Below are 26555 nucleotides of genomic sequence, written 5' to 3' on the forward strand. Positions count from 1 at the left end.
TCCACTGAGCCACACTGGTCAGGGCTATGCTTTCGTTATATGGGATGAGCCCCACGGGGTGGGGTGGAGAGAAGGCTCAAGTTCAACGTCCCAGCATCCTTGGCCTGGAGGGGACCAGAGACTGGAGGGAGGGCCTGGGCTGAGCTCCACGGCGCGGCCACGGTGAGTGGTGAGTGACGCTGCCAGGAAGGCCGCAGGGGTCGGGCGGAAGGTGGGTCTCACACTCGGGATGCAGCACAAAGAGCTGGGGTAGGCGCACCTCGGCCACGGAGAACAACTGGTTCCCAGCCCGGTGAGAAAGCAAACTTCATGTTAACCTCCACACCTGGGAGCAGGGGCCCTGCCTGGACCTCGACCCTCCTTTCCCACCCCAGCCCCGCCCACACTCCCTTCCCAGCAGCCACCCTGGCCCTCCCTCTGTGGACCCCCGGCGCTGCCTCGACCTCCGGACCCCAGGACCTTTGCACATCCTTTCTCTCCGCCCTTCGACCTCAGCTTCCGGGCTCAGCCACTTTCTTCCCTTCCATACTTTCTCTTATTCCATTTGTACTTTCTCTTTATAACATTTGCCATTTCACGTGGCTGTCATTTTATTTACCTGTTTTTTATTTTTAAACATATGTTTATTGATGTCAGAGAGGAAGGGAGCAGAGAGAGAAACATCCATGAGGAGAATCATGGATCGGCTGCCTCCTGCACGCAACACACAGGGGATGGAGTCCGCAACCCGGGCATGTGCCCTGACCGGGAATCGAACCCTGACCTCCTGGTTCATGGGTTGGCACTCACCCTCTGAGCCATGCCGGCCAGGTGAACGGTAATTTCTTTTTTTTTTTTTTTTAAATATATTTTATTTATTTTTTACAGAGAGAAAGGGAGAGGGATAGTTAAAAACATCGATGAGAGAGAAACATCAATCAGCTGCCTCCTGCACACTCCCTAGTGGGGATGTGCCTGCAACCAAGGTACATGCCCTTGAACAGAATCAAACCCGGGACCCTTTAGTCCACAGGCCGACGCTTTATCCACTGAGCCACACCGGTTAGGGTGGTAATTCTTTTTTAAAAAATATATTTTATTGATTTTTTACAGAGAGGAAGAGAGAGGGATAGAGAGTTAGAAACATCGATGAGAGAGAAACATCGATCAGCTGCCTCCTGCACACCCCCCACTGGGGATGTGCCTGCAACTAAGGCACATGCCCTTGACCGCAATCGAACCTGGGACCCTTCAGTCCACAGGCCGACGCTCTACCCACTGAGCCACACCGGCCAGGGCGGTAATTTCTTATTATCACCCAATACACAGGCCTATGGGGTTTTCCCATGGTCCCCAGGTGCCTTCCACGCTCAGTGTCCCGGGCCCCGGACCCGAGCAGAGTCCTCCCGCCGGGCAGCGTGTTTTGAAAACCGTCTCGAATGTCCTAATTCGGACCAGATGTTCCCCTACGTGGGGCCCGGCGGGAACCAGACGCCTCCCCCCTTGCCTTTCGGGAACCTCCGGCCTTTTGCAAAGCTGCTTGGCCCCGGATGGCCGGCGGGTCCAGGAAGGGCCGGCCGCAGAGCCCGGGCCTGCGTGACGGGCCGCCCGCGCTCCCGGGGCCACACCGCAGAGCAGGGCGATGAGCCACGAGAAACACAGCTTCTTTTTCCGGAGAAATCCCGCCTCCGCTCCGGACGGGCGGCCCCGGGAAGGCCCGGGGGCGGTGTTGAGGGTGAGGCCAACCCTTGAGAAGCCGCCCATTCGGGGGGACGGAGCGCTTTCTCCGGGTCAGCTCCGACGCGGCCGGCGGGGAGGCCCCGGGTGGCCAGGCCCGTCCCCACCATGTCTGGGGGTAGAGCTGGGGGGAGGGTCTATGCAAGACTGGGGTCTGTGCCAGCAAGACGTTTTGTTTTTATGCTGATGAGCATTTTGTGTTTTAATATAAATACTAGAGGCCCGGTGCATGACATTGGTGCACTGGGGAGGGAGGGTCCCCTCAGCCCGGCCTGTGCCCTCTCGCAGTCCGAGACCGCTCGCTCCTTACCGCCCGCCTGCTCGGTGCTCCTTACCGTTCGGTTCACTGCTCCTTAGCGCTGCCACGGAGGCACTCACCAGCCGTGAGCCCAGCTTCTGGCTGAGCGGCACTCCCCCTGTGGGAGCGCACTGACCACCAGGGGGCAGCTCCTGCATTGAGCATCTACCCCCTGCTGGTCAGTGTGTGTCATAGCAACCGGTCATTCCACTACTGTAAGGGTCACTTAAGGCTGTTATTTTATTTACCAGTGGCCCTGTCCACGAAATTCATGCACATTAAAAGAGGATTCATTGGAGGAAATAACTTAATATTGCTATTTGCCCTTTCTCTATAATACAAGTGTCAGAGGTGAAAGAAAATTAGTAAAATGTGTATGAAAACCTTCCTCCTGTCAGACTCTGGGGCACACCACGGGACCCAGAGTCAAGTCCCTGCCCACCCACACGCACCTCAAAATCGCATGAGACCCAGACCCGGCCAGTCCCACCCTTGTCAAGCCCCGCTGGGCAGGGGACTTAGCCTCAGGTCCCCTGGCCCAGCGCCACGGTGGGGGGCGCGGCCTGAGGTCCCCTGTCAAGCCCCACGGGGGCAGGGGAGGGCGTAGCCTCAGGTCCCTGCTGATTGCTTCTTAAGGCTCCTTATGGGAACTTGGTCTCAGCTGTGGATGCAGCCATCTTTGTGATGGAGTGATGGTCAATTAGCATATTTCCTCTTTATTAGATAGGATGATAAAGTATTTTTATTTTATATATTTTTAAATTCTTTATTAAGTATTAGATGTCTTTTTTCCCCAATTGACCTCTCCCTGGCCACACCCGCCCCCCTAAATATATTCTTATTGATCTCAGAGAGGAAGGGAGGGAGAGGGAGAGAGAAACATCCATGATGAGAGAGAACCATGGATCGCCTGCCTCCTGCACGCCCCCCACTGGGGACGGAGCCCGCAACCTGGGCATGTGCCCTGAGCAGGAATCGAACCCTGACCTCCTGGTGCCTAGGTTAGTGCTCAGCCACGGAGCCGCGCTGGCCGGCCATGGTTTGCTTAGTTCTGGTCGTGGTGGGAGTTTTGTGGTTTTCCCATTGTCTCGGGACAGCAGAACCTGGGCCCACAGTCCCCCAAGCACGCAGCTCCCGAGTGTCCTTCCGATGATTCTCCCGGCTTGCCACGGTAAGCCCGCGTCCTGGGGCAGCTGGGGGAGCACCGCGTCTCCTCCCCTGCCCCCGCTCCCGGCTCCACAGTGAGGGGCAGATGCTGGGAGCTTCGCCCAAGCAGAGAGCCCCCTCCCCTTCCCTGTACGATGGGGTTTGGACAGACGGATACACACGACACTTCCCAGACGCCCCGGTGACCTGGGCACATGCTACCCCTCTGGCCTCAGTGCAGCCTGGGCCCGGGGACGCTCCATCACCCCCCTCCCCAGGCCAAGGAGCCGGTCCCCGGCAGGGTGCAGGGGACCTCACACGGCGAGAGGAAGCCCCCTGCTCCCCCTCCCTCCGGCCACCTCTGGTCAGGGGGATCCTGTGTTGTGGGGCTGTCTGGGGGGCTGGGGGAGGTTCGGCCGCATCAATACAATGATCTAGCCCTAGCCGGTTTGGCTCAGGGGATAGAGCGTCGGCCTGCGGACTGAAGGGTCCCAGGTTCGATTCCGGTCAAGGGCATGTACCTTGGTTGCGGGCACATCCCCAGTAGGAGGTGTGCAGGAGGCAGCTGATTGATGTTTCTCTCTCATCGATGTTTCTGACTCTCTATCCCTCTCCCTTCCTCCCTGTAAAAAAAAAATCAATAAAATATATTTTTAAAAATAATAAAATAAAATGATCTAGTTGATTTTAAAAAAGACATTCAAAACGTTTCAAAAACAACATCTCATATGATCGTTTCACGTGTTTTGAAAAAGAATCCTTTCTTTAAGTGGCTGTACAAATTATTAGTGCAACATCAAAAACTACAAAACCCATTTTTTAAAATTAATTTATTAATTAAAATATATTTTATTGATTTCTTTACAGAGAGAAAAGGAGAGGGATAGAGATTTAGAAACAGTTGGGGGCATGAAGGAGGCAGCCAATCAATGATTCTCTCTCATCACTGATGTTTCTTTTTTTAAAAAATATATTTTATTGATTTTTTACAGAGAGGAAGGGAGAGGGAAAGAGTTAGAAACATCGACGAGAGAGAAACATCAATCAGCTGCCTCCTGCACGCCACCCCCCACCCCCCACTGGGGATGTGCCTGCAACCAAGGTACATGCCCTTGACCGGAATCGAACCTGGGACCCTTCAGTCCGCAGGCCGACGCTCCATCCACTGAGCCACACCGGTCAGGGCCTATTTTTATTATTATTATTTTAAATCCTCACCAGAGGATATTTTCCCATTGATTTTTCAGAGAGAGGGAAAGACAGAGAGAAATATTGATGTGAGAGAAACGCATTGATGGGCTACGGCTGGACCAGGGCCCGGGCTGGGGAGGAGCCTGCCACCCAGGTGCGTGCCCTTGACCGGAATCGATGCGCCTACACCACGAGACGCCGGGAGTGTCTTCAGGCTCTGCCACGTGTCCTCTGGGGACCCATCTCCCCCAGCTGAGACTCCCTGTTCTGGGTCTTAAACAAGAGACTTGTTTAAAAAGCCAGACATTCCTGGAGACTCAGTGGTTGAGCACTGACCTAGGAACCAGGAGGTCACGGTTCGATTCCCGGTCAGGGCACGTGCCCGGGCTGCGGGCTCCATCCCCAGTGTGGGGCGTGCAGGGGGCAGCCGATCCATGACTCTCTTATCACTGATGTCTCTGTCTCTCCCTCTCCCTCCCTCTCTGAAATCAATCCTATATAATGAAAGTGTAATATGCAAATAGACCAAACGGCAGAACGACCAGGCAGGGGGCAGGGCCAGCGGGCAGAGGGAGGGAATGACAATGGGGGGGGGGGTGGCGACCAGCGGCGGCAGAGGGGCGATGGGGTGGGAGGGACCGGCACTGTCCACGCAGAGGGAGGCCCGACTGTGGGGAGCGGACCTAAGCCCCATCCCCTGAGGACTCCCGGACTGTGAGAGGGCGAGGCTGGGCTGAGGGACCCCCCCCTCCCCACTGCATGAATTTTCGTGCACCGGGCCTCTAGTAAAAATATATTTTAAAAAAAGAAGCCACCCCCCGCTGTAAGCCTGGGAGCCCCCGTCCCTCGCTGGGACTGAGGACTTGCGGGCTCACGTCCGTGAATCAGCCGTGCGGTCGGGGACGGGGCAGGCCCTGGGACACGGAGCGAGGACAGGTTCGGGGACGGGGTCCCATCCCCAGCGACACGGCAGGGCCGATGGACTCACGTGGTGGCTTAGCTACTCCCCTGGGCCTGCCTCCTCGGGGTCCTGTTCCCGCTCCCTGCTCTGCCCTAGACCGGCAGAGGGAAGAGGCCGTCTGTCAGCGTGGCAGGCCCCGCCCCCCCGCCCCCCATAGCACGTCCGCCCGGCCGGACCGCGGGGCCCACTCCCTCCGGCTCTGCCTCTTCTCTACTGAGCACAGAGCCTAAGGATACTTTATTTGTTAAATTGAATTTTTTTTTTTTAATTTCTGATTTTTACTTTATTTATTTATTTTAAAATACATTTTATTGATTTTTTACCGAGAGGAAGGGAGAGGGAGAGTTAGAAACATCGATGAGAGAGAAACATCGATCAGCTGCCTCCTGCACGCCCCCCACTGGGGATGTGCCCGCAACCAAGGCACATGCCCTTGATGGGAATCGAACCCGGAACCCTTGAGTCCGCAGACCGACGCTCTATCCACTGAGCCAAACCGGTTTCGGCTTATTTTTATTATTATGTTTTTAAAATCCTCACCAGAGGATATTTTTGCATTGATTTTTTTAGAGAGAGGGAAAGAGAAAATATCGATGTGAGAGAAACACACTGATGGGCTGTGGCTGGACGAGGGGGCCCGGGCGAGGAGGAGCCTGCCACCGAGGTACGTGCCCTTGACCAGAATCGAACCCAGGACCCTGTGGTCCGCAGGCTGATGCTCTATCCACTGAGCCACACTGGCCAGGGCTCAGGATACTGTAACAGCACGTCTGCACTCTGAATGGTGTTCCTTGCCAAGGCTGCAGATCGCTGTGCTGGCTCCTCCCACGTGATCCAAGTTTTCGGAAGAGCCCACGCGGGGCGGGACCCCGCTAAGGTAGCCCAGATATTAGGACCCGTTCCGCTCAGTCAGGTATCACTGGCCCTACGTCCGGGTCACGGAGACTGGATCACCGACGCCAGGGCTCTGAAGATGAGAGTTAATCCCCAGCCGGTGTGGCTCAATGGGTAGAGCGTCGGCCTGCAGACTGAAGGGTCCCGGGTTCCATTCCCGGTCAGGGCACATGCCCGGGTTGCAGGCTCAATCCCCAGTGTGGGGCGTGCAGGAGGCAGGCGATCCATGACTCTCTCTCATCATTGATGTTTCTCTCTCTCTCCCTCTCCCTTCCTCTCTGAAATCAACAAAAATATTAAATAAATAAATAAAAATGAGAGTTAAAGTGTCTGCAACTAGTATTAATAATGATCTAGTTTATTTTATAAAAACCTTTAAAAACATTTCAAAAACAAGGTCTGGCCTGATCATTTTATGCGTTTTGAAAAAGAATCTCTTCCTTAAGTGGCTATACAAATTATTAGTGCAACTTCAAAAACTACAAAACCCATTTTTTTACTGAATTGCACCTGTTCCTTCTATGGAAATCTCTCAGAGCGCGGAAACGGAGATTTCCGAAAGAGGTTTACAGTCAAGGCAATAATCCCGCCATGTTAGCTACTATCCCTGGAGCAGGGCTACGAAGAAACGGCCCAGAACGATATAAAAATTTACTTTCTTTAAAGAAAAAGGTACGGAGCCTAACTCTCACGAACACTTATTGAAATACGAGTGAGGCGACTTACGAGGGAATGTAAAATGGGCTTACAGTGAACACTGCATCGTTTTCTAGACAAACGATCCTTAAGATGGGTCGGCTGTAACAGTGACGTGAACTAAATAAAGCTGGTCTCTTGCACACTGGCTGGTTTGGCTCAGTGGATAGAGTGTCGGCCTGCACACTGAAGGTCCCGGGTTCGATTCCGGTCAAGGGCACAGGCCCGGGTTGCGGGCTCGATCCCCTGTGGGTGGCGTGCAGGAGGCAGCCGATCCGTGATTCTCTCATCGTGGGTGTTTCTCTCTCTCTCCCTCTCTGAAACCAATAAAAAAAGCAGGTCTCTCCAGACAATACTGGGTGCTGGGCTGGACATGTTTAGGTGAGCTACGGGACATGTTTACGGTGTGAGGGGGGTGTGAGGCGGGGGCAGCTGCTCAGGATGGCGGACGCCCAGGTGGGAGGAGTAAGTCACCGGGGACACTGCACCCGAATCAACGAGAACCCAGGCCGGAAGCGAGTCTGACCCCCCTTCCCGTGCGTGTGGCTATTGACTGACAGCGAGCGCACAGACGACGCAGCAGAGCCCGTCGGCCCCGGCCCGCTGAGCGTTTATTCGAGACCTGCCCCCCGCGTGGCTACTTGTTCTTGCTGAGGGTCCGCTGCTTCTCCGCGTGCTCCACGATCTTCTCCTCCACACACAGGCCCTTGCGCTTGCGCACGGCGTTCATGTACTTGCGGGCCTGGTTCTCCGAGTCGGCCTTCTCCCCGAAGTGCAGGTACTCCTCCTCCGTGGTCGGCACCCAGAAGGGGTCGCTGGGAATGACCTGGGGACAGGAGGCGACAGCACGTGCCGGGTTAGGCGAGTCTTACTTCCCTTCCCAAGGCCAGTCTATAATAATGAAAGTGTAATGTGCTAATTAGACCGGACCGCCGGACGTCCTTCCGGACATCCTTCCGGATGACCGAGGCTGCGAGGGCTGAGCCCCGTGCATGAATTTCGAGCATCGGGCCTCTAGTTCAAGAATAAAGTGTAGCCCTAACTGTTTTGGCTCAGTGGATAGAGGGTCGGCCTGCGGACTCAAGGGTCCCAGGTTCGATATATACTAAATATACTAAAAAGAAAGAAAGAGCCTTAACCGGTGTGGCTCAGTGGGTAGAGCATCGGCCTGTGGACTCAAGGGTCCCAGGTTCGATTCCAGTCAAGGGCATGTACCTTGGTTGTGGGCACATCCCCAATAGGGGGTGTGGAAGAGGCAGCTGATCGATGTTTCTCTCTCTCTCCCTCTCCCTCTCCCTTCCTCTCGGTAAAAAATCAATAAAATATAATTAAAAAAAAAAAAGAATAAAGTGTAACCAACGAGCAGTCCCGCCTGGAGGGATGGCCACAGACGGGAAGAGCCCGGCCGGCGTGGCTCAGTGGCCGACACCTTGAAGCCGGAGTCACCCCGACCCCATCGAGCTCGTCGGGAATCCCCTTGGCGCGGGACCCGGCGACGAGGTGACCCAGAAGGCTGTGCCACAGGCTGGGAGCTGGGGGACAGAGGCGCTTCCGTTCTCTCGGGCTCACCCGGATGCATCTGCCTGCGTGGGGCGGGAGGGGGGGATGCCGCAGCTCAGATGGGATGCCCGTTCCCAATTCGCAGGAAGGAAGGCACCCCAGGGCTCGCTGGCGGCTGGCTTGGGTATAAAAATAAAAACAGCCAAAACCGGTGTGGCTCAGTGGATAGAGCATTGGCCTGCGGACTGAAGGGTCCCAGGTTCGATTCCGGTCAAGGGCATGTGCCTTGGTTGCGGGCACATCCCCAGTGGGGGTTGTGCAGGAGGCAGCTGATCGATGATTCTCTCTCATCGATGTTTCTAACTCTCTATCTAGACCTCTCCCTTCCTCTCTGTAAAAAATCAATAAAATATATTTAAAAAAAATAAAAATAAGTAAATAAAAACAGTAATAACAAAAGCGGCCCAGGAGGCGAGAGCTTCGGGAGCTCCATTTCCTCTTTGGCCCCATTTCCCCAGGATCGCAGCCAGCAGGCGGGAAACAAACTCCTTCGCCGCTGTCGTCCCCACGCGCCCCTCGCCCTGCGTGACCTTCGGCCGCCCCTCAGTGACCTCGGTGCTGAGCTCACCCCGAGGCGGTGCTGGCACGCGGAGAGCAGCCTCGGGGGGAGCTCTCTCTCTGTGCTGGCCAGTGGTCGGCAAACCGCGGCTCGCGGGCCACCTGCGGCTCTTTGGCCCCTTGAGTGTGGCTCTTCCACAAAACACCACGGCCTGGGCGAGTCTATGCTGAAGAAGTGGCGTTAGGAGAAGTTTAAGTTTAAAAAATGTGGCTCTCAGAAGAAATGTCAATCGCTGTCCTGTTGATATGTGGCTCTGTGGACTGATGAGTTTGCCGACCACTGGTGCTGGCTATCAGCGCCTTTTCCTCCCTGTTCACAGGAGGGCGAGACGCAGAAGGAGAAGCGATGAGGCTGCTGACTGCAGAGGTTTCCTCGAGGGAAAAATGCCTGTCATTTATTTTCTCGATTTTTTGGAAGCACTTTCGCTCCAAAGCTCCTGATTGTAAATGACGTGGTGTGGTGGAATACAAACGGGGAAAAGGACCGAGGGAGGAGGGAGAAGCCAGATCTCAACCCCTGTGCTATTGCGAGGCCTAACGACGGGGGAAACCAGAAACAGGCAGGAGGGACCGGATCAATGACGTGTAATCACAGGGTCGCTTTCAGGGCTCTCGGAGACCTGAGGCTTTGGGGACGGGAGCGTGACAGGTGGCAGGGGAGGGCAAAGGTCAGCACGAGCCTGGAGCAAACCCTTCTTCACTGGATTTTCCTCTAGAGTTATTTATTAAGAGACGAATCCTTGCCTGGCCGGTGTGGCTCGGAGGTCACGGTTCGATTCCCGCTCAGGGCACAGGCCCGGGTTGCGGGCTCCATCCCCAATAGGGGGCATGAAGGAGGTAGCCGATCCATGGTTCTCTCTTATCATGGATGTTCCTTTTTTTTTTTTTTTTAAATATATTTTATTGATTTTTACAGAGAGGGAGAGAGAGCTAGAAACATCAATGAAAGAGAAACATCGATCAGCTGCCTCCTGCTTGGATGTCCTACTGGGGGGATGTGCCCGCAACCAAGGTACATGCGCTTGACCGGAATCGAACCCGGGACCCTTCAGTCCGCAGGCCGATGCTCTATCCACTGAGCCAAACCAGTTAGGGCATCTTATCATGGATGTTTCTATCTTTCTCTCCCTCTCCCTTCTTCTCTAAAATCAGTAAAAAAATATTTTAAAAAAAGAGACTAATCCTATATAATAAAGAGGTAATATGCAACCTGATCATCACTCCAACAGATAACATGGCCACCCCCATATGGACAAAGATGGCCAGCAGGGGAGGGCAGTTGGGGGGGGGGGGACCAGGCCTGCAGGGGAGGGCAGTTGTGGGCAATCAGGCCTGCAGGGAAGGGCAGTTAGGGGTGACTGGGCCAGCAGGAAAGGGCAGTTGGGAGGGACCAGGCCTGCACGAGAGGGCAGTTGGGAGGGACCAGGTCTACAGGGGAGGGCAGTTAGGGGTGCCTGGGCCAGCAGGGGAGGGCAGTTGGGGGGGACCAGGCTGGCAGGGGAGTGGTTAGGGGGTGAGCAGGCTGGCAGGCAGAAGTGGTTAGGGGCAATCAGGCAGGCAGGCAGGTGAGCGGTTGGGAGCCAGCAGTCCTGGATTGTGAGAGGGATCCCAGATTGGAGATGATGCAGGCTGGGCTGAGGGACACACACCCACCCCCGTGCACGAATTTCGTGCACCAGGCCTCTAGTCCTATATAATAAAAGCCTAATATGCTAAGAGTCTGGTCAACCAATCAAAGCGTAATATGCTAAGGCCGCACAACCGTTTGCTAGGATGTGCACTGACCATCAGGGGGCAGACGTTCTGACCAGTAGGTTAGCTTGCTGCTGGGGTCTAGCCGATTGGGACTGAGCTAGACGGGCTGGACACGCCATGGAGCCCTCCTGTAGTCCCTTCTCGGATGGCCAACCTCCCGTGTCCCCGGTCATATACCAGTGGGGTCCCTCAGCCTGGCCTGCGCCCTCTCACAATCCAGGCTGAGGGACCCCCCCCCCACCACCCCAAGTGCACGAATTTCATGCACTGGGCCTCTAGTTTTTAATAACAAGCTGTAACTAAGTCAGGAACTATTTTTTTAAAAACTAAATACGTAAGATTAATTTTCACCTTTATTTTTTTTTAATTTTGAGAGAGAGAGGAGACTGGAAAACTGGCATGGTTTTTACATAAACAAAAACTGGCCCGAGCTGGCTTGGCGAGGACTGAAGGGTCCCGAGTTTGATTCCGGTCAAGGGCACGTACATCGGTTGCGGGCTCGATCCCCAGACCTGGTTGGGGCATGTGCGGGAAGCAACCAATTGATGTGTCTGTCTCACATCAATGTTTCTCTCTCTGTGTCTCGCCCCCTCCCTTCCACTCTCTAAAAATCAATAGAAAAAATAACTTCAGGTGAGGATTAACAACAAAAAACCCCCACAAAACACAAAAACTGCCTATTTGCTAAAAACTTGCTGTTTTTAAACTAGCTGATCCTAAGTATCTATCCTCTCCTTTTCCTTTGATAATAGTGTTTCTGGTGGACGTATTAGGTCACCGAGGTTTGGGGGTGGCGGGGGGTGAGGTGGGGGAGGGGCAGGCACACTTTTTCTAGAAAGAGCCAGAGAGTAAATATTTTAGATTGCAGGCATGTATATGGTCTTTGTCACATCCACTCAACTCTGCTTAAATAGCGCCATAGAAAATATGGAAATGAACGGGTAGGACTACATTCTAGTACATTCCATTCACCAAAACAGGTAACGGGGCAGTCTGCTAACTTTTTTTTTTTTTTTTTTATGGTTTCAGTAATTTAAATTCTCTCTCTTTTTAAAAATCCTCACCTGAGGATATTTTTCCCATTGACTTTTTTAGAGCGAGTGGAAGACAGAGGGAAAGACAGAGAGAAATACCGATGTGAGAGAGACACATCGATTGGTTGCCTCCTGCACGAGCCCTGACTAGGGCTCAAGCCTGCAACCCAGGTATGTGCCCCCTCTGCCCCCTTTTTTTAATCTTATTGCTTTTTTACAGAGAGGAAGGGAGAGGGATAGAAAGTTAGAAACATTGATGAGAGAGAAACATCGATCATCTGCCTCCTGCACACCCCCCACTGGGGATGTGCCTGCAACTAAGGTACATGCCCTTGACCGGAATCGAACCCGGGACCCTGCAGTCCTCTGGCCGACGCTCTATCCACTGAGCCACACCAGTCAGGACCAGGTATGTGCCCTTGACCGGAACTGAACCTGGGACCTTTCGGTCCTCAGGGGGACGCTCTATCCACTGGGACACACTGGCCAGGGCAGTCTGCTAACTCCTGACCTAGGTAAAGGCTACATGTTCCGGCCTCCTTGTCAGATGTGACTGCGGGACAGGGTTCTGGACAACGGGGTGAGGTAAAGTGACAGTATGTGCCCAGCCCATGTCCTCAGAGGGAGGCGTCTGCCCGGTTCTCACACACTGGGAGGCAGGCGTGGTGACGACAGGGGAGCAGCCACTCTGGGCCATCGGGGAAGCCGAGCGTTGAGACCGGCAGCCAGACAGAAAGAAAAGAGACTAGCTCGGCTCCCCAGACTCAGAGAGAACCCGCCGCCTTATCGGAGTCGCTCTATTTTATTTATCTATATATATAAAAGCCGAATATGCAAAGTGTCCCCTTGGGAGTTTGACTGACCAGGAGTCTGATCGCTCGCTATGATGTGCGCTGACTACCGGGGGGGCGGCGTGGAACGAAGGCCCCAGCCAGCAGCCAGCAACCGCTAGGCACCCTACCCGTACACAAATTTCGTGCACTGAGCCTCTAGTTTAAAAATATTTTTATTGATTTCAGAGAGATAGAAACATCAATGATGAGAATCACTGACCGGCTGCCTCCTGCACGCCCACACTGGGGACCGAGTCCACAACCCGGGCATGTGCCCTGACCGGAAATCGAACCGTGACCCCCTGGTTCATAAGTCAACGCTCAACCCCTGAGCCACGCCAGCTGGGCGAGCCACTCCATTTTATAAAACCACATTCAAGGACAAGACTGAGTGTACGGTGATGAGGTATCTTAAACTGACAACAAGAATACATGAATTCAAGTATCTAATTCTCCCAATAACGATACCATCACCATTGCTGCTGTCTCTTACTGGCGTGTGCTCCTACGCACCCGGTGAGAGCCCAAAACCCAAACCAAAGTCCGAGAAGCTTGCAGGACGGGAAAGTGGCTGCCCGTGAGCCTGGGGATTGGGAAATGCCTTAAACATTTCGGAGCTACTGGTGTCGGACACCAGGACTCTCAGACTCCCAAGCTGGTGCCCCTGGCGCTGCCCACAAGCCCCCGGGGTGACGTGGAGAGCGTGAGGGACTCCGGTTCCCCGTGAACAGGGACAACCAAAGCTGGCCTCCTGCAAACCTGCCTCATTCCAGCCCGTACCTACAGAATCCCATTCCTGACCGCCGCCTTTGTCCGGAAACAGAGCCACTTGCTTCTGCCGGGCCTGCCTGCCGGTCTCCTCCCCAGCCTTCCCCCGCATGGCGTCTCCACTGCCCGCCCTCCTCCTCAGCTGGGAGCTCCTGCCTTCTTATAAGGATCCTTCAAGAAGGCTGCACTGAGCCCGGCTGGCGGGGCTCAGTGGCTGAGCGCCGACCTAGGAACCTGGAGGTCACGGTTCGATTCCCAATCAGGCCACAGGTCCAGGTTGTGGGGCATGCAGGAGGCAGCCAATCAAGGATTCACATTGATGTTTCTCTCTCCTCCTCCCTCTCTGAAATCAATAAAAATATATTAAGCCCTGACTGGTGTGGCTCAGTGGATAGAGCATTGGCCTGCGGACTGAAGGGTCCCGGGTTCGATTCTGGTCAAGGGCATGTACCTTGGTTGCGGGCACATCCCCAGGTGGGGGGCGTGCAGGAGGCAGCTGATGGATGTTTCTCTCTCATCTGATGTTTCTAACTCTCTATCCCTCTCCCTTCCTCTCTGTAAAGAATCAATAAAAAATATATTTAAAAAAATAATAAAATAAAAATATATTAAAAATAAAAAAGCCTGGACTGCCTGCCCCTTCCCGTTACGACTCCCTCCCAAGTGAAAAGCCAATTGTTCCCCACCCTTCCTTCTCGCCCTGCAACGTGGATGTGAGGTCCTCCTTTTTGGTGACAGATAAGCCTCCCCTCTCAAGGCTAGAAAACACTTTTCCTCGGAGAGTAAGCTCCTTAAAGCTTTAGTTTAAAAGGTGTCTGGCGTCCTTTGTAAAATCTACACCGTGTCTCGAGAGGGCAGGAAGGAGGGAGTGTTCTGTGTTCAGTTCCACATCAAGTGAGGAGGAGGACGAGGTGTGGGTCATAAGCGCGTTACCGAGGGCCCCTCGGTGTGGACGGAGAGACCATCTGACCATCTGCGTGCTTCCTCCCGTCCGTCCCTCTGCCCAGCAGAGCCATCAGGAGGCCAAAGGGCCCGGGGGGAGGGGGGAGGGGGGCTCGCCGCCCTGGGCGTCAGCTGCAGGAAGCACATCCGCGGATGGAAGGAAGGGAAGGGGGTGGGTGGGGGCTGTTACCTCCCAGTGGCTGAAGATCAGCTGCGGGCTGGCCAGGCCGCTGGTCCTCTTGCGGATCTCGTCGGCGAAGCCGAAGCTCTCGGCCACGGGCAGCGCGGCCTTGATGACGAACATGTCCGTGCCCTCCTTCATCTCCTCCTGCAGCACCCGGCCTTCCCGCTTGGACAGGACGGCGTAGACCCGGCCTGCAACACAGGGCATCTCTTATCTCCACGGAGCTGCGCGAGGCCGCGCTTACTCTCGGGCCCGGCGACAATCTCCGAGCGGAGTTACGTCTGTTCCCAATCATTCTGGTTTCCACCCTGGCCGGTCTGGCTCAGTGGATGGAGCCTCGGCCTGGGGACTGAAGGGTTCCGGGTTCGATTCCCGGTCTAGGGCATGTACCTTGGTTGCGGGCACATCCCCAGTGGGGGGTGTGCAGGAGGCAGCTGATGGGTGTTTCTCTCTCATCAATGTTTCTAACTCTCTATCCCTTTCCCTTCCTCTCTGTAAAAAATCAATAAAATATATTTATAAATAAATAAATATAAAACATCCGTGTGGGGTGTGTGTGTGTGTGTGTGGAGGGGGCTGGTAAAAGGATGACTAAAGTGGAGAAAACGGACCATGAAGAGCAGGCCAGAGGCCAGCAGTCCCGCCCCTTCCGCCACGGGTCAGGCCAGCGTGAATCAATATTTGTAATTGAAGCGATGTGTAATTAATCATGTGCTTTGAGCCATTCAGTTTTAATTCCCCGAAAACTAAATCCTGAGACTGCGGTGCAGTGATGGGTCCCGGAGCAAAGGCAACAGCCAATCACCCCGCGGATGGGCCTGGCTCTCAGGCAGGTGCGGCCGAGGCCCGCTAACCGGCCACTGTGCTCCCTGAGGAATCAGCGGGGCCGGGGCAATGGGGGTTTTTGAGCGGGTGGCCTCTCACTGCAAACGTATGTATATTTTAATCCTCACTCCAAGGATATTTTTCCGTTGATTTTTAGAGAGAGTGGGAGGGAGAGGGAGAGACAGAAACATTGATGTGGGAGAGACACATTGATGGGTTGCCTCCTTGAATGGGCCCTGACCAGGGCCCAGGCCAGGGAGCAGCCTGCAACCGAGGTACGTGCCCTTGACCGGAATCGAACCCGGGACCCTTTGGTCCACAGGCCGGCGCTCTATCCACTGAGCCACACCAGCCAGGGCTCACTACTAACGTTCTGATACCCCTTCAGCCGGGCATCTGCCCCCTCACACCTCACGTACACAAAGCAAGGCACCATAGGAGAGGCATCCAACAGGGAAAAAATGGCAACACAACAGTTAATCGATTGAAACGGTTTTGATCAGGGCTCCCCTTTTAAAAACTTCCCCACGCCCAGCCGGCGTGGCTCAGAAGTCGAGCGCCAACCTAGGAACCAGGAGGTCACGGATCGACTCCTGGTCAGGGCACATGCCCGGGTGGCGGGCTCGATCCCCAGTGTGGGGCGTGCAGGAGGCAGCCGATCCGTGATCCTCTCTCATCATGGATGTTTCCATCTCCCTCTCCCTCCCTCCCTGAGAGCAATGAAAATAAAATAAAAATGTTGAGGCCCTTAGTCCCTGTGAGCCTCTCCTTCAGCTCGGGGACCCCAGACCAGAGAGGACCCAGCGCTCAGGATGCTGAAGCCAAGGCAGGCCCCGCCCCCAGGACACGCAAGGCTCCCCACTCGGAGCTCACGTCTGTCCCGCCTGGACACACTCCGGCCGACTCCATCATCGAATCCTCTTTGTCTGTCTAAGCCCACTCAAAAGCCACGCCCCCGCCCAGTCTCCCGTGATGGCCACCCTTAACGTAATCTCGTCCCCATTTGGGCTTCACGGGCCCTGTGTGCTCCTTCGTGGCATTACACATCACTAGAGGCCCGGTGCACGAAATTCGTGCAAGGGGCCTGGCCCTCGCGGCCCCGGCTTCGCCCCGAATCTCATCCAGCTTGTCGTTCGGCTGTTCGGTCTAATTAGCAAATTAGCTCTTTATTATGTAGGACTAGAGGCCCGGTGCATGAAAATTCATGCACTGGACAGGGGGTCCCTCAGTCCGGCCTGCCCCCTCTCACAGTCCGGGAGCCCTCAGGGGCGGGAGGCAACCCAGCCATCAGGGGAAGGCGACGCCCCATCACACCTCTGCTGCTGCCACTGCCCGCAGCACAAGCCTCAGCCGGCCCTGATTACCTGAGCCTCGGGCGGCCCTGGGTGGCTGGGGGGCTGAGGGGACTGGGCACCGCCATCTTTGAGGGCGGGGCAGTCAATTAGCATATTCCCTCCTTATTGGCTGTGGGCGCCGCCATCTTTGAGGGCGCGACAGTCAATTAGCATATTCCCTCCTTATTGGCTGTGGGCGCTGCCATCTTTGCAATGGCGTGAGGGTAAATTAGCACATTCCCTCTTTATTAGATAGGGTTGCACGTGCATCTCTGTCCATCACAGCCAGGAAGGCTGGTCTGCAGGTTCTACCATTTTCAGAGCCGGAAGTGTGGGAATTAAAGTCATGTGCCCCCCCGCCCCCGCACCCCTCCACCCCCGGAGCTCAGGAAAGGAAACAGCTGCTCACAGCCATGTTTTCTCTAATAGTAAACAAACAGGAAACAATGTGGATCCCAATTTGGGGCGACAGGAAGTCCATGACAGCATCTCAAGCTGACATGATGTTACGCGGAGATTAAACATGAACGTGACATCCCGGAGCAGCCAGATGGAGGCGGCAATAAACGCAAAAAGCAGGACACAGCCCTGCTCCTCCTGTGAGAATACACGTACACAAGATGGGCTACTGAGGACAGAAATTACAGAAGACGACGGAACATGAAGGGCAGGTTTCCAAGGAGGATTTTCTCTCTCTCGCCCTGTGGTTTCTGTCACTGCTGGTAACACAACAGCAATGGGTGGGCGCTTCGGAGCCTCATAAAACAGGTCCCACTAACCCCTCTTCCCGCTGCCCGGGGCAGGCAGACTGCTAGCTACATCGACTGCTAAATGCAGCACATGTGGCCGACAGGATGCAGATGGGCCTCGACCGGGCGTGAGATAAAGCATGCTGGGGACGGGATGGGGAGTATGGGCTGCTGGTGGCTGTATAGACCGACCCGGCCACGTTCATAGGATGTCAGCAAGCGGCCCCACTGGGCGACGCCCTCAGGGACGTGGCCGTGTCCTGCTCATGGCCGTGTGTCCTCACCGTCAGCGACCTCGAGGTGCGGAAGGCACGGGAGTGAAGCCAGAGCGGACGCGGAGCGGGCAGGGGCACACGCGCTCGGACAGACTTGGGGTAGCCGGGGAAGAGCTCAAACGAAGCCCTGGCCGGTGTGGCTCAGGGGATAGAGCAGCGGCCTGCAGACTGCAGGGTCCGGGTTCAATTCTGGTCAAGGGCACATGCCCAGATTTCAAGCTCGATCCCCAGTGGGGGGAGTGCAGGAGGCAGCTGATCCATTATTTCCTCTTATCATTGATGTTTCTCTCTCTCTCTCTCTCTCCTGCTCCCTTCCTCTCTAAAATCAATAAAAATATATTTTAAAAAAAGAAAAAAGGCTGACCAGAGGGAGGGGTGCAGACACTGCTCCTAACCAATCCTCACACACAGCGGCCACCTCCCAGGGCCCACGAGGCCTTGCCCAGTGGGGTCGGGGCCTGGACGAGGCGCAGGCGAAGGCACATTCTGTTCCTGAGAGAGAAGAGGGCAGGTGCCCGAGGGTTAAGACAGGCATCTCTCCCTGCAAAGCGCTGCGACGGAGGCTGCGGGCCAAGGGCAGGGGGTCAGGGTGAAGGTCAGAGGGCAGGGTGACACCGACAATTCCAGGGTCTGAACCAAGGCCGCCTGGTCACACACGGGTCCCGGGGATGATTTCTTTCTTTCCTTATTTTTTTTTTTTTTAATATATTTTTACTGATTTCAGAGGAAGGGAGAGGGAGAGAGAGATAGAAACATCAATGATGAGAGAGCATCATGGATCGGCTGCCTCCTCCTGCACACCTCCTACTGGGGATGTGCCCCCAACCAAGGTACATGCCCTTGACCGGAATCGAACCTGGGACCCTTCAGTCTGCAGGCCGACGCTCTATCCACTGAGCCACACCAGCCAGGGCAGGGGGATGATTTCTTAACAGAAATGAGAACACAGATACAGACGGTTGATTCAAGAGAGATGACTCAACAGCCTGCTGGGAACGGCCAGCAGCAGGGCCTGGCTCCGAGGGTTGAGCCAAGAGGTGTCTTTTCACAAAGCTATGGACTCGTCCCACCCCCCCCCCCCCCCCGCCCCCAATAGGGTAACACGGGAGAGATGGCGATCTGGAAAGGACAGGAGTCCCCGTTATCCTGGGAGGTCACGGGAGGGAAGGGCCGCTCATGGGCCTAGACGGACCCTGGACACATGATAAATATGAAAAAGGGGATTAATGTGTTAAGATGAGTGTTGGGTACTTCTAAAAACAAATAAAAACGTATCTGCAGGTGAGGATTAAAAGAACAAAAAAAGAGGGCCCAGCCAGCGTGGCTCAGTGGTTGAGCACCAACCTAGGAACCAGGAGGTCACGGTTCGATTCCCCGTCAGGGCACATGCCCAGGTTGTGGGCTCCATCCCCAGTGTGGGGGCATGCAGGAGGCAGCCGATCCATGATTCTCTCTCATCACTGATGTTTCTCACTCTCTCTCTACTTCTCCCTTCAATCAATACAAATATAATTTAAAAATAAAAATAAATAAAAACAGCCCTAACCGGTGTGGCTCAGTGGATACAGCGTCGGCCTGCGGACTCAAGGGTCCCAGGTTCGATTCCCGTCAAGGGCATGTACCTTGGTTGCGGGCACATCCCCAGTAGGAGGTGTGCAGGAGGCAGCTGATGGATGTTTCTCTCTCATCGATGTTTCTAGCTCTCTCTTCCTCTCCCTTCCTCTCTGTAAAAAATCAGTAAAATATATATTTTTTAAAAAAGAGTCTCTAGCCGAAACCGGTTTGGCTCAGTAGATAGAGCGTCGGCCTGCGGACTGAAGGGTCCCAGGTTCGATTCCGGTCAAGGGCATGTACCTTGGTTGCGGGCACATCCCCAGTGGGAGGTGTGCAGGAGGCAGCTGGTCGATGTCTCTCTCTCATTGATGTTTCTAACTCTCTATCCCTCTCCCTTCCTCTCTAAAAAAATCAAAAAAATATATTAAAAAAAAAAAAAAAAGAGTCTCTATTTGTTGCAAAAGATCTTCAGTGAAGTTTTTCTCCCTCCTCAAGATTTTAACATTTAAGTCCTCTGGCTTTTAAAGATCTTAGTGTCTTAGTAAATTGGATGATAATGGAGGTTCTGTAAAAAATATTAAGCCCTAGCAGGTTTGGCTCAGTGGATAGAGCATCGGCCTGCGGACTGAAGGGTCCCTGGTTTGATTCCAGTCAAGAACACATGCCCAGGTTAAGGGCTCGATCCCCAGTGAGGGGTGTGCAGGAGGCAGCCAATCCATGATTCTCTCTCATCATGGATGTTTCTCTCTCTCTCTCTCCCTTCCTTCCTCTCTGAAATCAATAAAAATGTATTTAAAAAAATAATATTAAGCCATAGCTGGTGTGGCTCAGTGGATAGAGCATTGGCCTGCGAACTGAAGGGTCCCAGGTTCGATTCCAGCCAAGGTCACATGCCCGGGTTTCGGGCTTGATTCCCAGTGCGGGGCGTGCAGGAGGCAGCCGATCCATGATTCACTCTCATCATTGATGTTTTTCTCTCCCTCTCCCTCTCCCTTCCTCTTAAACCAATAAAAATAAATATTTCAAATAAAAAAAATAATATTAAGTGAGACTCCACTTTCTGATCTGGACTTCCCATAATCCTCCTTCCTTACCGAGCACGTCGCTGGTGGCCACGATGTCGCACGTGTACATGGCCGCCATCAGGCGCTGCGGCTTCACCTGCAGGGCGTAGCGACAGGCCTCCTTCATGGTGGCGATCAGCTGCCCCGACAGGGGCCCGTAGCAGTCGGCCAGGGCCGGCTCGCCCTTCTGGGCCGTCCTCCTCTCCGCCGGCTCGGGGTCCCCGGGCCCCTCTCCCTCCAGGTCCCGGTTCTGTCTCTCGCTGGCTCCCGTCTCCTCGAACTTGCTCTGGTCCCATCTCTCCAGGACGAAGCAGACGCCCATGAGCGGCTCCTCGCACATGGGGCCGGCGAGGGTGGCCAGCTGGAAGCCGCTCACGATGCTGTTGCCCACGTCCCGGTACCTGCTGGCCTCCTGGGTGGCCGTGCCCGCCGGGCCTGCCCACACGGAGCTCCGGAAGTCGGCGCTTTTGTTCACCAATATGTTGGGCCCACATTTTCTGGGGCCGAACGACCAGATTTGGTCCACGGTGTTCCTCCACTTCCTGCCTGTCAGGTGCTGCTCCAGCTTGCCCTTGAATTCCCGGATGTTCTCCTGCGTCTTCTGGGTCAGCGGGGCACCCCTGCCCTCGTTCACAGACGACGCCAGCTGCTCCATGGCACGGATCACGTCGCTGTGTTCTTCCAGGAGCCGCGTGACCTCCTCCGGAAGGGGCACGGCCCGGACACTGAGCGTGGCCAGCTTGTTGGGCGTAGTCACGGTGACCAGCCCGTCGGCGTCCACCTGGACCCCCTCGGGGACCCTGCTGTGATCGTCCCGGGCCTGGTGGATGACGGCCACCTTCTGCTGCCTGCCGATGTCCTCGTTGACCATGTCCACGCGGGGGGGTTTGGTGATGGTCTCTCGGAACGGGATGATGGGTTCGGAGACGCTGATTTCGATCTTCGCAAACCTACAGACAGATCCATGAGAAAAAGGGCAGAAGGCTGTGACAAAAATAGCATCGAAACGGCCCCCCTAGAAATAGCACACAGTGGAAATTCTGCAAAAAAAAAAAAAAAAAACACCACACAGAGATGCCGGGAGCCAATTCCAGCATGTCATAATTACAAGAGTTTTATCAAAAGGTTGATGAAACTTGGGGGGCTCAACAAGGGCTGAGTCACATATGTAATTACCTGTTGGAACGGCTGGAAAGGCACTTCCCCCAAACCTGAATAGGATGACTGTCTGCTGCCAGACAGCTCAGGGCATCTCAATCTGCATGTTAGTGTCTCCTGTTGGCCAAACACCTGAACAGCTGTAGGCTATTCCCCAATCTGACAATGCTTCTGTAAACCCTACCCTCTGAAGTGTATTATCGCCACCTTAGGACAAATTGTGTTAATAAAAAGCAAGGGTCCTGAGACAAGGAGAGAGTCTTTAGCTCCTTTAGCTGAAGCTCCTCTGACCCCCAGTGCCTTTCAAAACTATCTTTCATCTTTGGACTCCTTACTGAATCTACGCACAGCCTTTCTCCAGTTTGCTGAACCCTTCATAATGCTGGGACAAGAACCCCGGCACACAGAAACATAAAAATTCTGTTATTCTGAGAGAGAAATCATGTTCATTTCCAATCGAAAAGCCTGATGGGAACATTTCTTCAGGGGGTTGTTTTCTTTGCATGTAGTAGGATGTCACTGTTTTGTTCATTCTCAAAATAAATAAACCACCTGTTTCGATAAGAATGTTTTTGTTTTTTTTTTTTTTTTTTTTTAAATATATTCCATTGATTTTCACAGGGAGGAAGGGAGAGGGACAGAGAGCTAGAAACGTCGATGAGAGAGAAACATCGACCAGCTGCCTCCTGCACACCCCCCACTGGGGATGTGCCCGCAACCAAGATACATGCCCTTGACCGGAATCGAACCTGGGACCCTCCAGTCCGCAGGCTGACGCTCTATCCACTGAGCCAAACCGGTTTTGGCTGTTTTTGTTTTTTTTAAATATTTTTATTGATTTCAGAGAGGGAGAGGGAGATAGAGATAGAAACATCAATGATGAGAGACTCATCCATCGGCTGCCTTTTGCACGCCCCCTACAGGGGATCGAGCCTGCAATCCAAGCATGTGCCCTTGACTGGAATCGAACCTGGGACCCTCCAGTCTGCAGGCCAACACTCTCTGCTGAGCCAAACCAGCCAGGGCGATAAGAATGTTTTGAATGGAAAATAAACGTTTTAATAAGATTTGACACATGAGCCCTAGACGGTCTGGCTCAGTGGATAGAATGTCGGCCTGTGGACTGAAGGGTCCTGGGTTCGATTCCCGTCAAGGGCACATCACCGGCCCGGGCCCTGGTTGGGGCACGCGCAAGAGGCAATCAATTGATGTGTCTCTCTGACATCGATGTTTCTGTCTTTCCCTCTCTCCCCCACTCTCTCTAAAAAAATTAATGGAAAAATATCCTAGGGTTAAAAAAAAAAAAAAGATTTGACACACAAATTCTGTAAAACAATGTTTGCCGATTTACACTGAGTGGCCATATTATTATGATCTTTGAACGCATAATAATCTGGCCACTCAGTGTGTATGTGTGTGTGTGTGTGTGTGTATATATGTGTGTGTGTACACATACACACACACACACACACACACATAAAGTATATAAAATTAGAGGCCCGGTATATAAAATTAGAGGCCCGGTGCATGAATTCGTGCATGGGTGGGGTCCAGCCAGCCTGGCCAGGGGGAGGGGAAATGGGCGGTTGGCCGGCCTGCCTGCTGGTCGAACTCGTGGTCGAGGGGACAATTTGCATATTAGCCTTTTATTCTATAGGACAGTGGTCAGCAAACCGCGGCTCGCAAGCCACATGCGGCTCTTTGGCCCCTTGAGTGTGGCTCTTCCACAAAATACCACGTGCTGGCGCGCACGTATACTGCGATTGAAACTTCGTGGCCCATGCGCAGAATTCGGTTTTCAGCCTGGGCGAGTCTATTTTGAAGAAGTGGCGTTAGAAGAAGTGGGGGTGTCGGTTGCATGTGGCTCGCGAGACGCGGTTTGCCGACCACTGCTATAGGATATACACTGAGTGGCCAGATTATTATGCGTTCAGAGATCATCACAATCTGGCCACTCAGTGTAAGTGTGGAGAAGAAAAGTTCAACGATTCTAACTAAACAGACGAAGAATCACAGAAGCTGGGGACAGCTGGCCAGCACCTGCCTATGTACTGGCTTTGATGATGAGGCTCACTCGAGGCAAGCAGGAGGCAGGAGTTTGTCTAGAGGAGTTCCTGCAGCTACTGTGTGGGTATCTGCGCTGTCGCTACTGAACGCCTGGAATGTGGCGAGTACAGCTGGGGAAAATTCTTACTTAATTTTAATTACATCAACGTAGCCACACAAGAGCCCGGGCTGGTGTGGCTCAAGGGCTAGAGCACCAGCCCACAGGCGGAAGGGTCCTGGGTTCGCTTCTGGTCAAGGGCACGGACCTCGGTTGCAGGCTCCACCCTCAGGCCTGGTCAGGGCATGTGCAGGAGGCAACCAATCGATGTGTCTCTCTTACATCATGTTACTCTCTCTGTCTCTCCCCCTCCCTTCCTCTCTCTCTCTAAAAATCAGTGGGAAAATATTCTTGGATGACGATTAACAAAAAAATAAATAAAAATACATAAATAAATAAATAAATAAATAAATAAAATAAATAAATAAATAAAATAGCCATAGATATCTACGAGGCATTTGAAATGGGGCTAGTCTGATAGAAAACTGACATTTTTATTTTACTTAACTTCAACTGGTTTAATTTAATTTTTAAAAATATATTTTATGGATTTTTTATAGAGAGGGAGAGGGATAGGGAGTTAGAAACATCGATTGGGGGGGGAGGGTGGTCAAAAAAAAAAAAAGGAAACATCAATGAGAGAGAAACATCGATCAGCTGCCGCCTGCACGCCCCTTACTGGGGATCGAGCCTGCAACCCGAGCATGTGCCCTGACTGGGAATCGAACCCGGGACCCTTTATTCCGCAGACCAACGCCCTATCCACTGAGCCACACCAGCCAGGGCTGGAAAGCCCCTTCCCGCATGTTATATCGAGTTTAGTTTCATGCTGCATTTTCCTCCAAGTGAGAACTCCTCTAGACGAACTCCTGGCTCCTGCTGGCCTCCCTGTTCACAGAGGGTGGATCCCGGACACGGGCAGGGCGTGATTCTGATGATAATGAAACCCCGCGGTATTCCTGGTTCTTCTGTTTTCTGCCTACCTCACTCCCAGTGAGCACGAAAGCTCCGGTCCGGCCTATGCATGCTACTGGCAACGTGGATGACTGATGTGTAAGTGTACTACACGGATCTGTGTGTGTACACATACATGTAATACGAAATGTGGAGGTCTTGAAATAATACTTTTCCCTGGGAAATGTTACTCAGTGAGGGAAATAATATTAAAAGTTTTTAAAATGCTTTCATCTGACTCTAGACTTATTTCTGCTTTCTACATCTTTTTTGAGTTGGAGGCACATATATGGTTTTATCTGATTTTATACTTTTCGGTACATTTTAAAACTCAAGAAGTAATTTCCTAAAAATAATGTTACCAAAATTGATTCTAGAATACAGAACCTAAATAGACCATGCGGTGTGTGGAAGACAAAATGTGAAAAAAATTTTATTTCCAAGAAAGGTTTGGTTTCGCCAGTGAGTTTGTTCACTGTCAAGGATTTGCTCATTTCATATGCTTTATATATTGTAGATTATACAACATGGATGTCCATTTGATGTATTAATTTAAAGTTACTTTGATTCCTGAACCTGACAGAGACTGTATACATAGGTAAAACTATAGTTCAAACATACCTAAGAAGTCAGCTATAAAACCTACGATAAACTAACAATGAAAAAAATGGCTATATGTGCTTTATTTATTTACTAATCACCTATTACTAGTATATACTAGAGGCCTGGTGGACGAAATTCCTGCACAGGTGTCGGGGGGAGGGGCCCCTCAGCCCAACCTGCACCCTCTTGCAATCCGGGACCACTGGTTCCTAACCACTGGCCGGCCTGCCTGCCTGATCACCCCTAACTGGTCGCCTGCCTGCCTCATCGCCCCTAACAGCCTCTGCCTCAGGCCCCCCCCCCCCCGCCCTGCAGCTTCATCTGGAAGGACGTCCGGAATGACGTTCGGAAGGTCGTCTGGCTATCCGGTCTAATTAGCATATTACGCTTTTATTATTATAGAGGAGACACTATGCTAAGTAATTTACATGTACTATTTCTTTATATTATCATCCTCGTTTTGTAGAGGAGAAAAGCAGATAAAAATAAGGAACCTCTCCAAAGTCCAAAAGCAAGTGGGGAAGCCGGGATTCTAACCTAGATATGACCTCAGAACCCAGGGCCTTACTGTTAACATATACAGAAACATCACACCGAACAGCATCTTAAAGAAATAACTTTAGTTTTTACCACGGGTTATAAAAATGGATTTGGTTTAGATTTATTAAAATAACCTACCACATTAGAAGTGTCAAATAATCTATGTAACGACCTTTAAAACGGTCAAATGGCACTCAAGAAAATTAAATGCTTATCCTCATTTTAAAAAAGAAAAGCAATGGAATGGGAAAATACTTTTTGAATTATCATTATTTAGAAAAAATATGGTCATACAGTTAGGACTAAGAAAATAAGCTATGCACAGCTTTGAAACTATAATGATCGCCCGGCCAGCGTGGCTCAGTGGTTGAGTGTTGACCTATGAACCAGGAGGTCAGGGTTCGATTTCCGGTCAGGGCACATGCCCGGGTTGTGGGCTCGATCCTCAGTGTGGGGCGTGCAGGAGGCAGTCGGTCAGTGATTCTCTCTCTCATTGATGCTTCTCTCTCTCTCTCCCTCCCTCTCCCTTCCTCTCTGAACTCAATAAAAAATGTTTCTGTCTTTGCCCCCCACCCTCACTCCTCTTCCTCTTCTGTATTCTCCTAATCGCTTCAATAACATACCTTGCCTTTGGAATAAAGAGGGAAAACAGGACTTACAAAAAGTGAGCTGGGATGCCTACTTTATGACACGCACAGATTCCCAGGACAGAGCACGAGACCTCCTGAGGTTTGCCCTGCAGAGACCACACCAGTCTGAAAAGACATCGGTCCTAACCACAGCCTGTCTACAAAAGGTGATTTTATTTTGTTGTCCTGATAGACCGTGTGTGTATAAAGTAAAATATATACATGAAAAT

At 52.9% G+C, this 26555-nt stretch overlaps 1 protein-coding gene across 1 annotated transcript in view; it reads right to left on the reverse strand.

Moving 5' to 3' along the window:
- Positions 1-7297: 7297 nt before the first annotated feature.
- Positions 7298-26555, reverse strand: part of EFL1 (elongation factor like GTPase 1) — an 87849-nt gene continuing 68591 nt past the window's right edge. The window contains exons 18-20 of the mRNA XM_054713346.1: positions 20368-21287; positions 14543-14727; positions 7298-7728 (exon numbers count right to left, since the gene is read on the reverse strand). Of these exons, the coding sequence (XP_054569321.1) occupies positions 7540-7728; positions 14543-14727; positions 20368-21287 (1294 nt within the window). The 3' untranslated portion in view covers positions 7298-7539. The remainder of the gene's footprint in view (positions 7729-14542; positions 14728-20367; positions 21288-26555) is intronic.

This window comes from Eptesicus fuscus, chromosome 25, assembly GCF_027574615.1.
Source record: "Eptesicus fuscus isolate TK198812 chromosome 25, DD_ASM_mEF_20220401, whole genome shotgun sequence".
Lineage (NCBI taxonomy): Eukaryota > Metazoa > Chordata > Mammalia > Chiroptera > Vespertilionidae > Eptesicus > Eptesicus fuscus.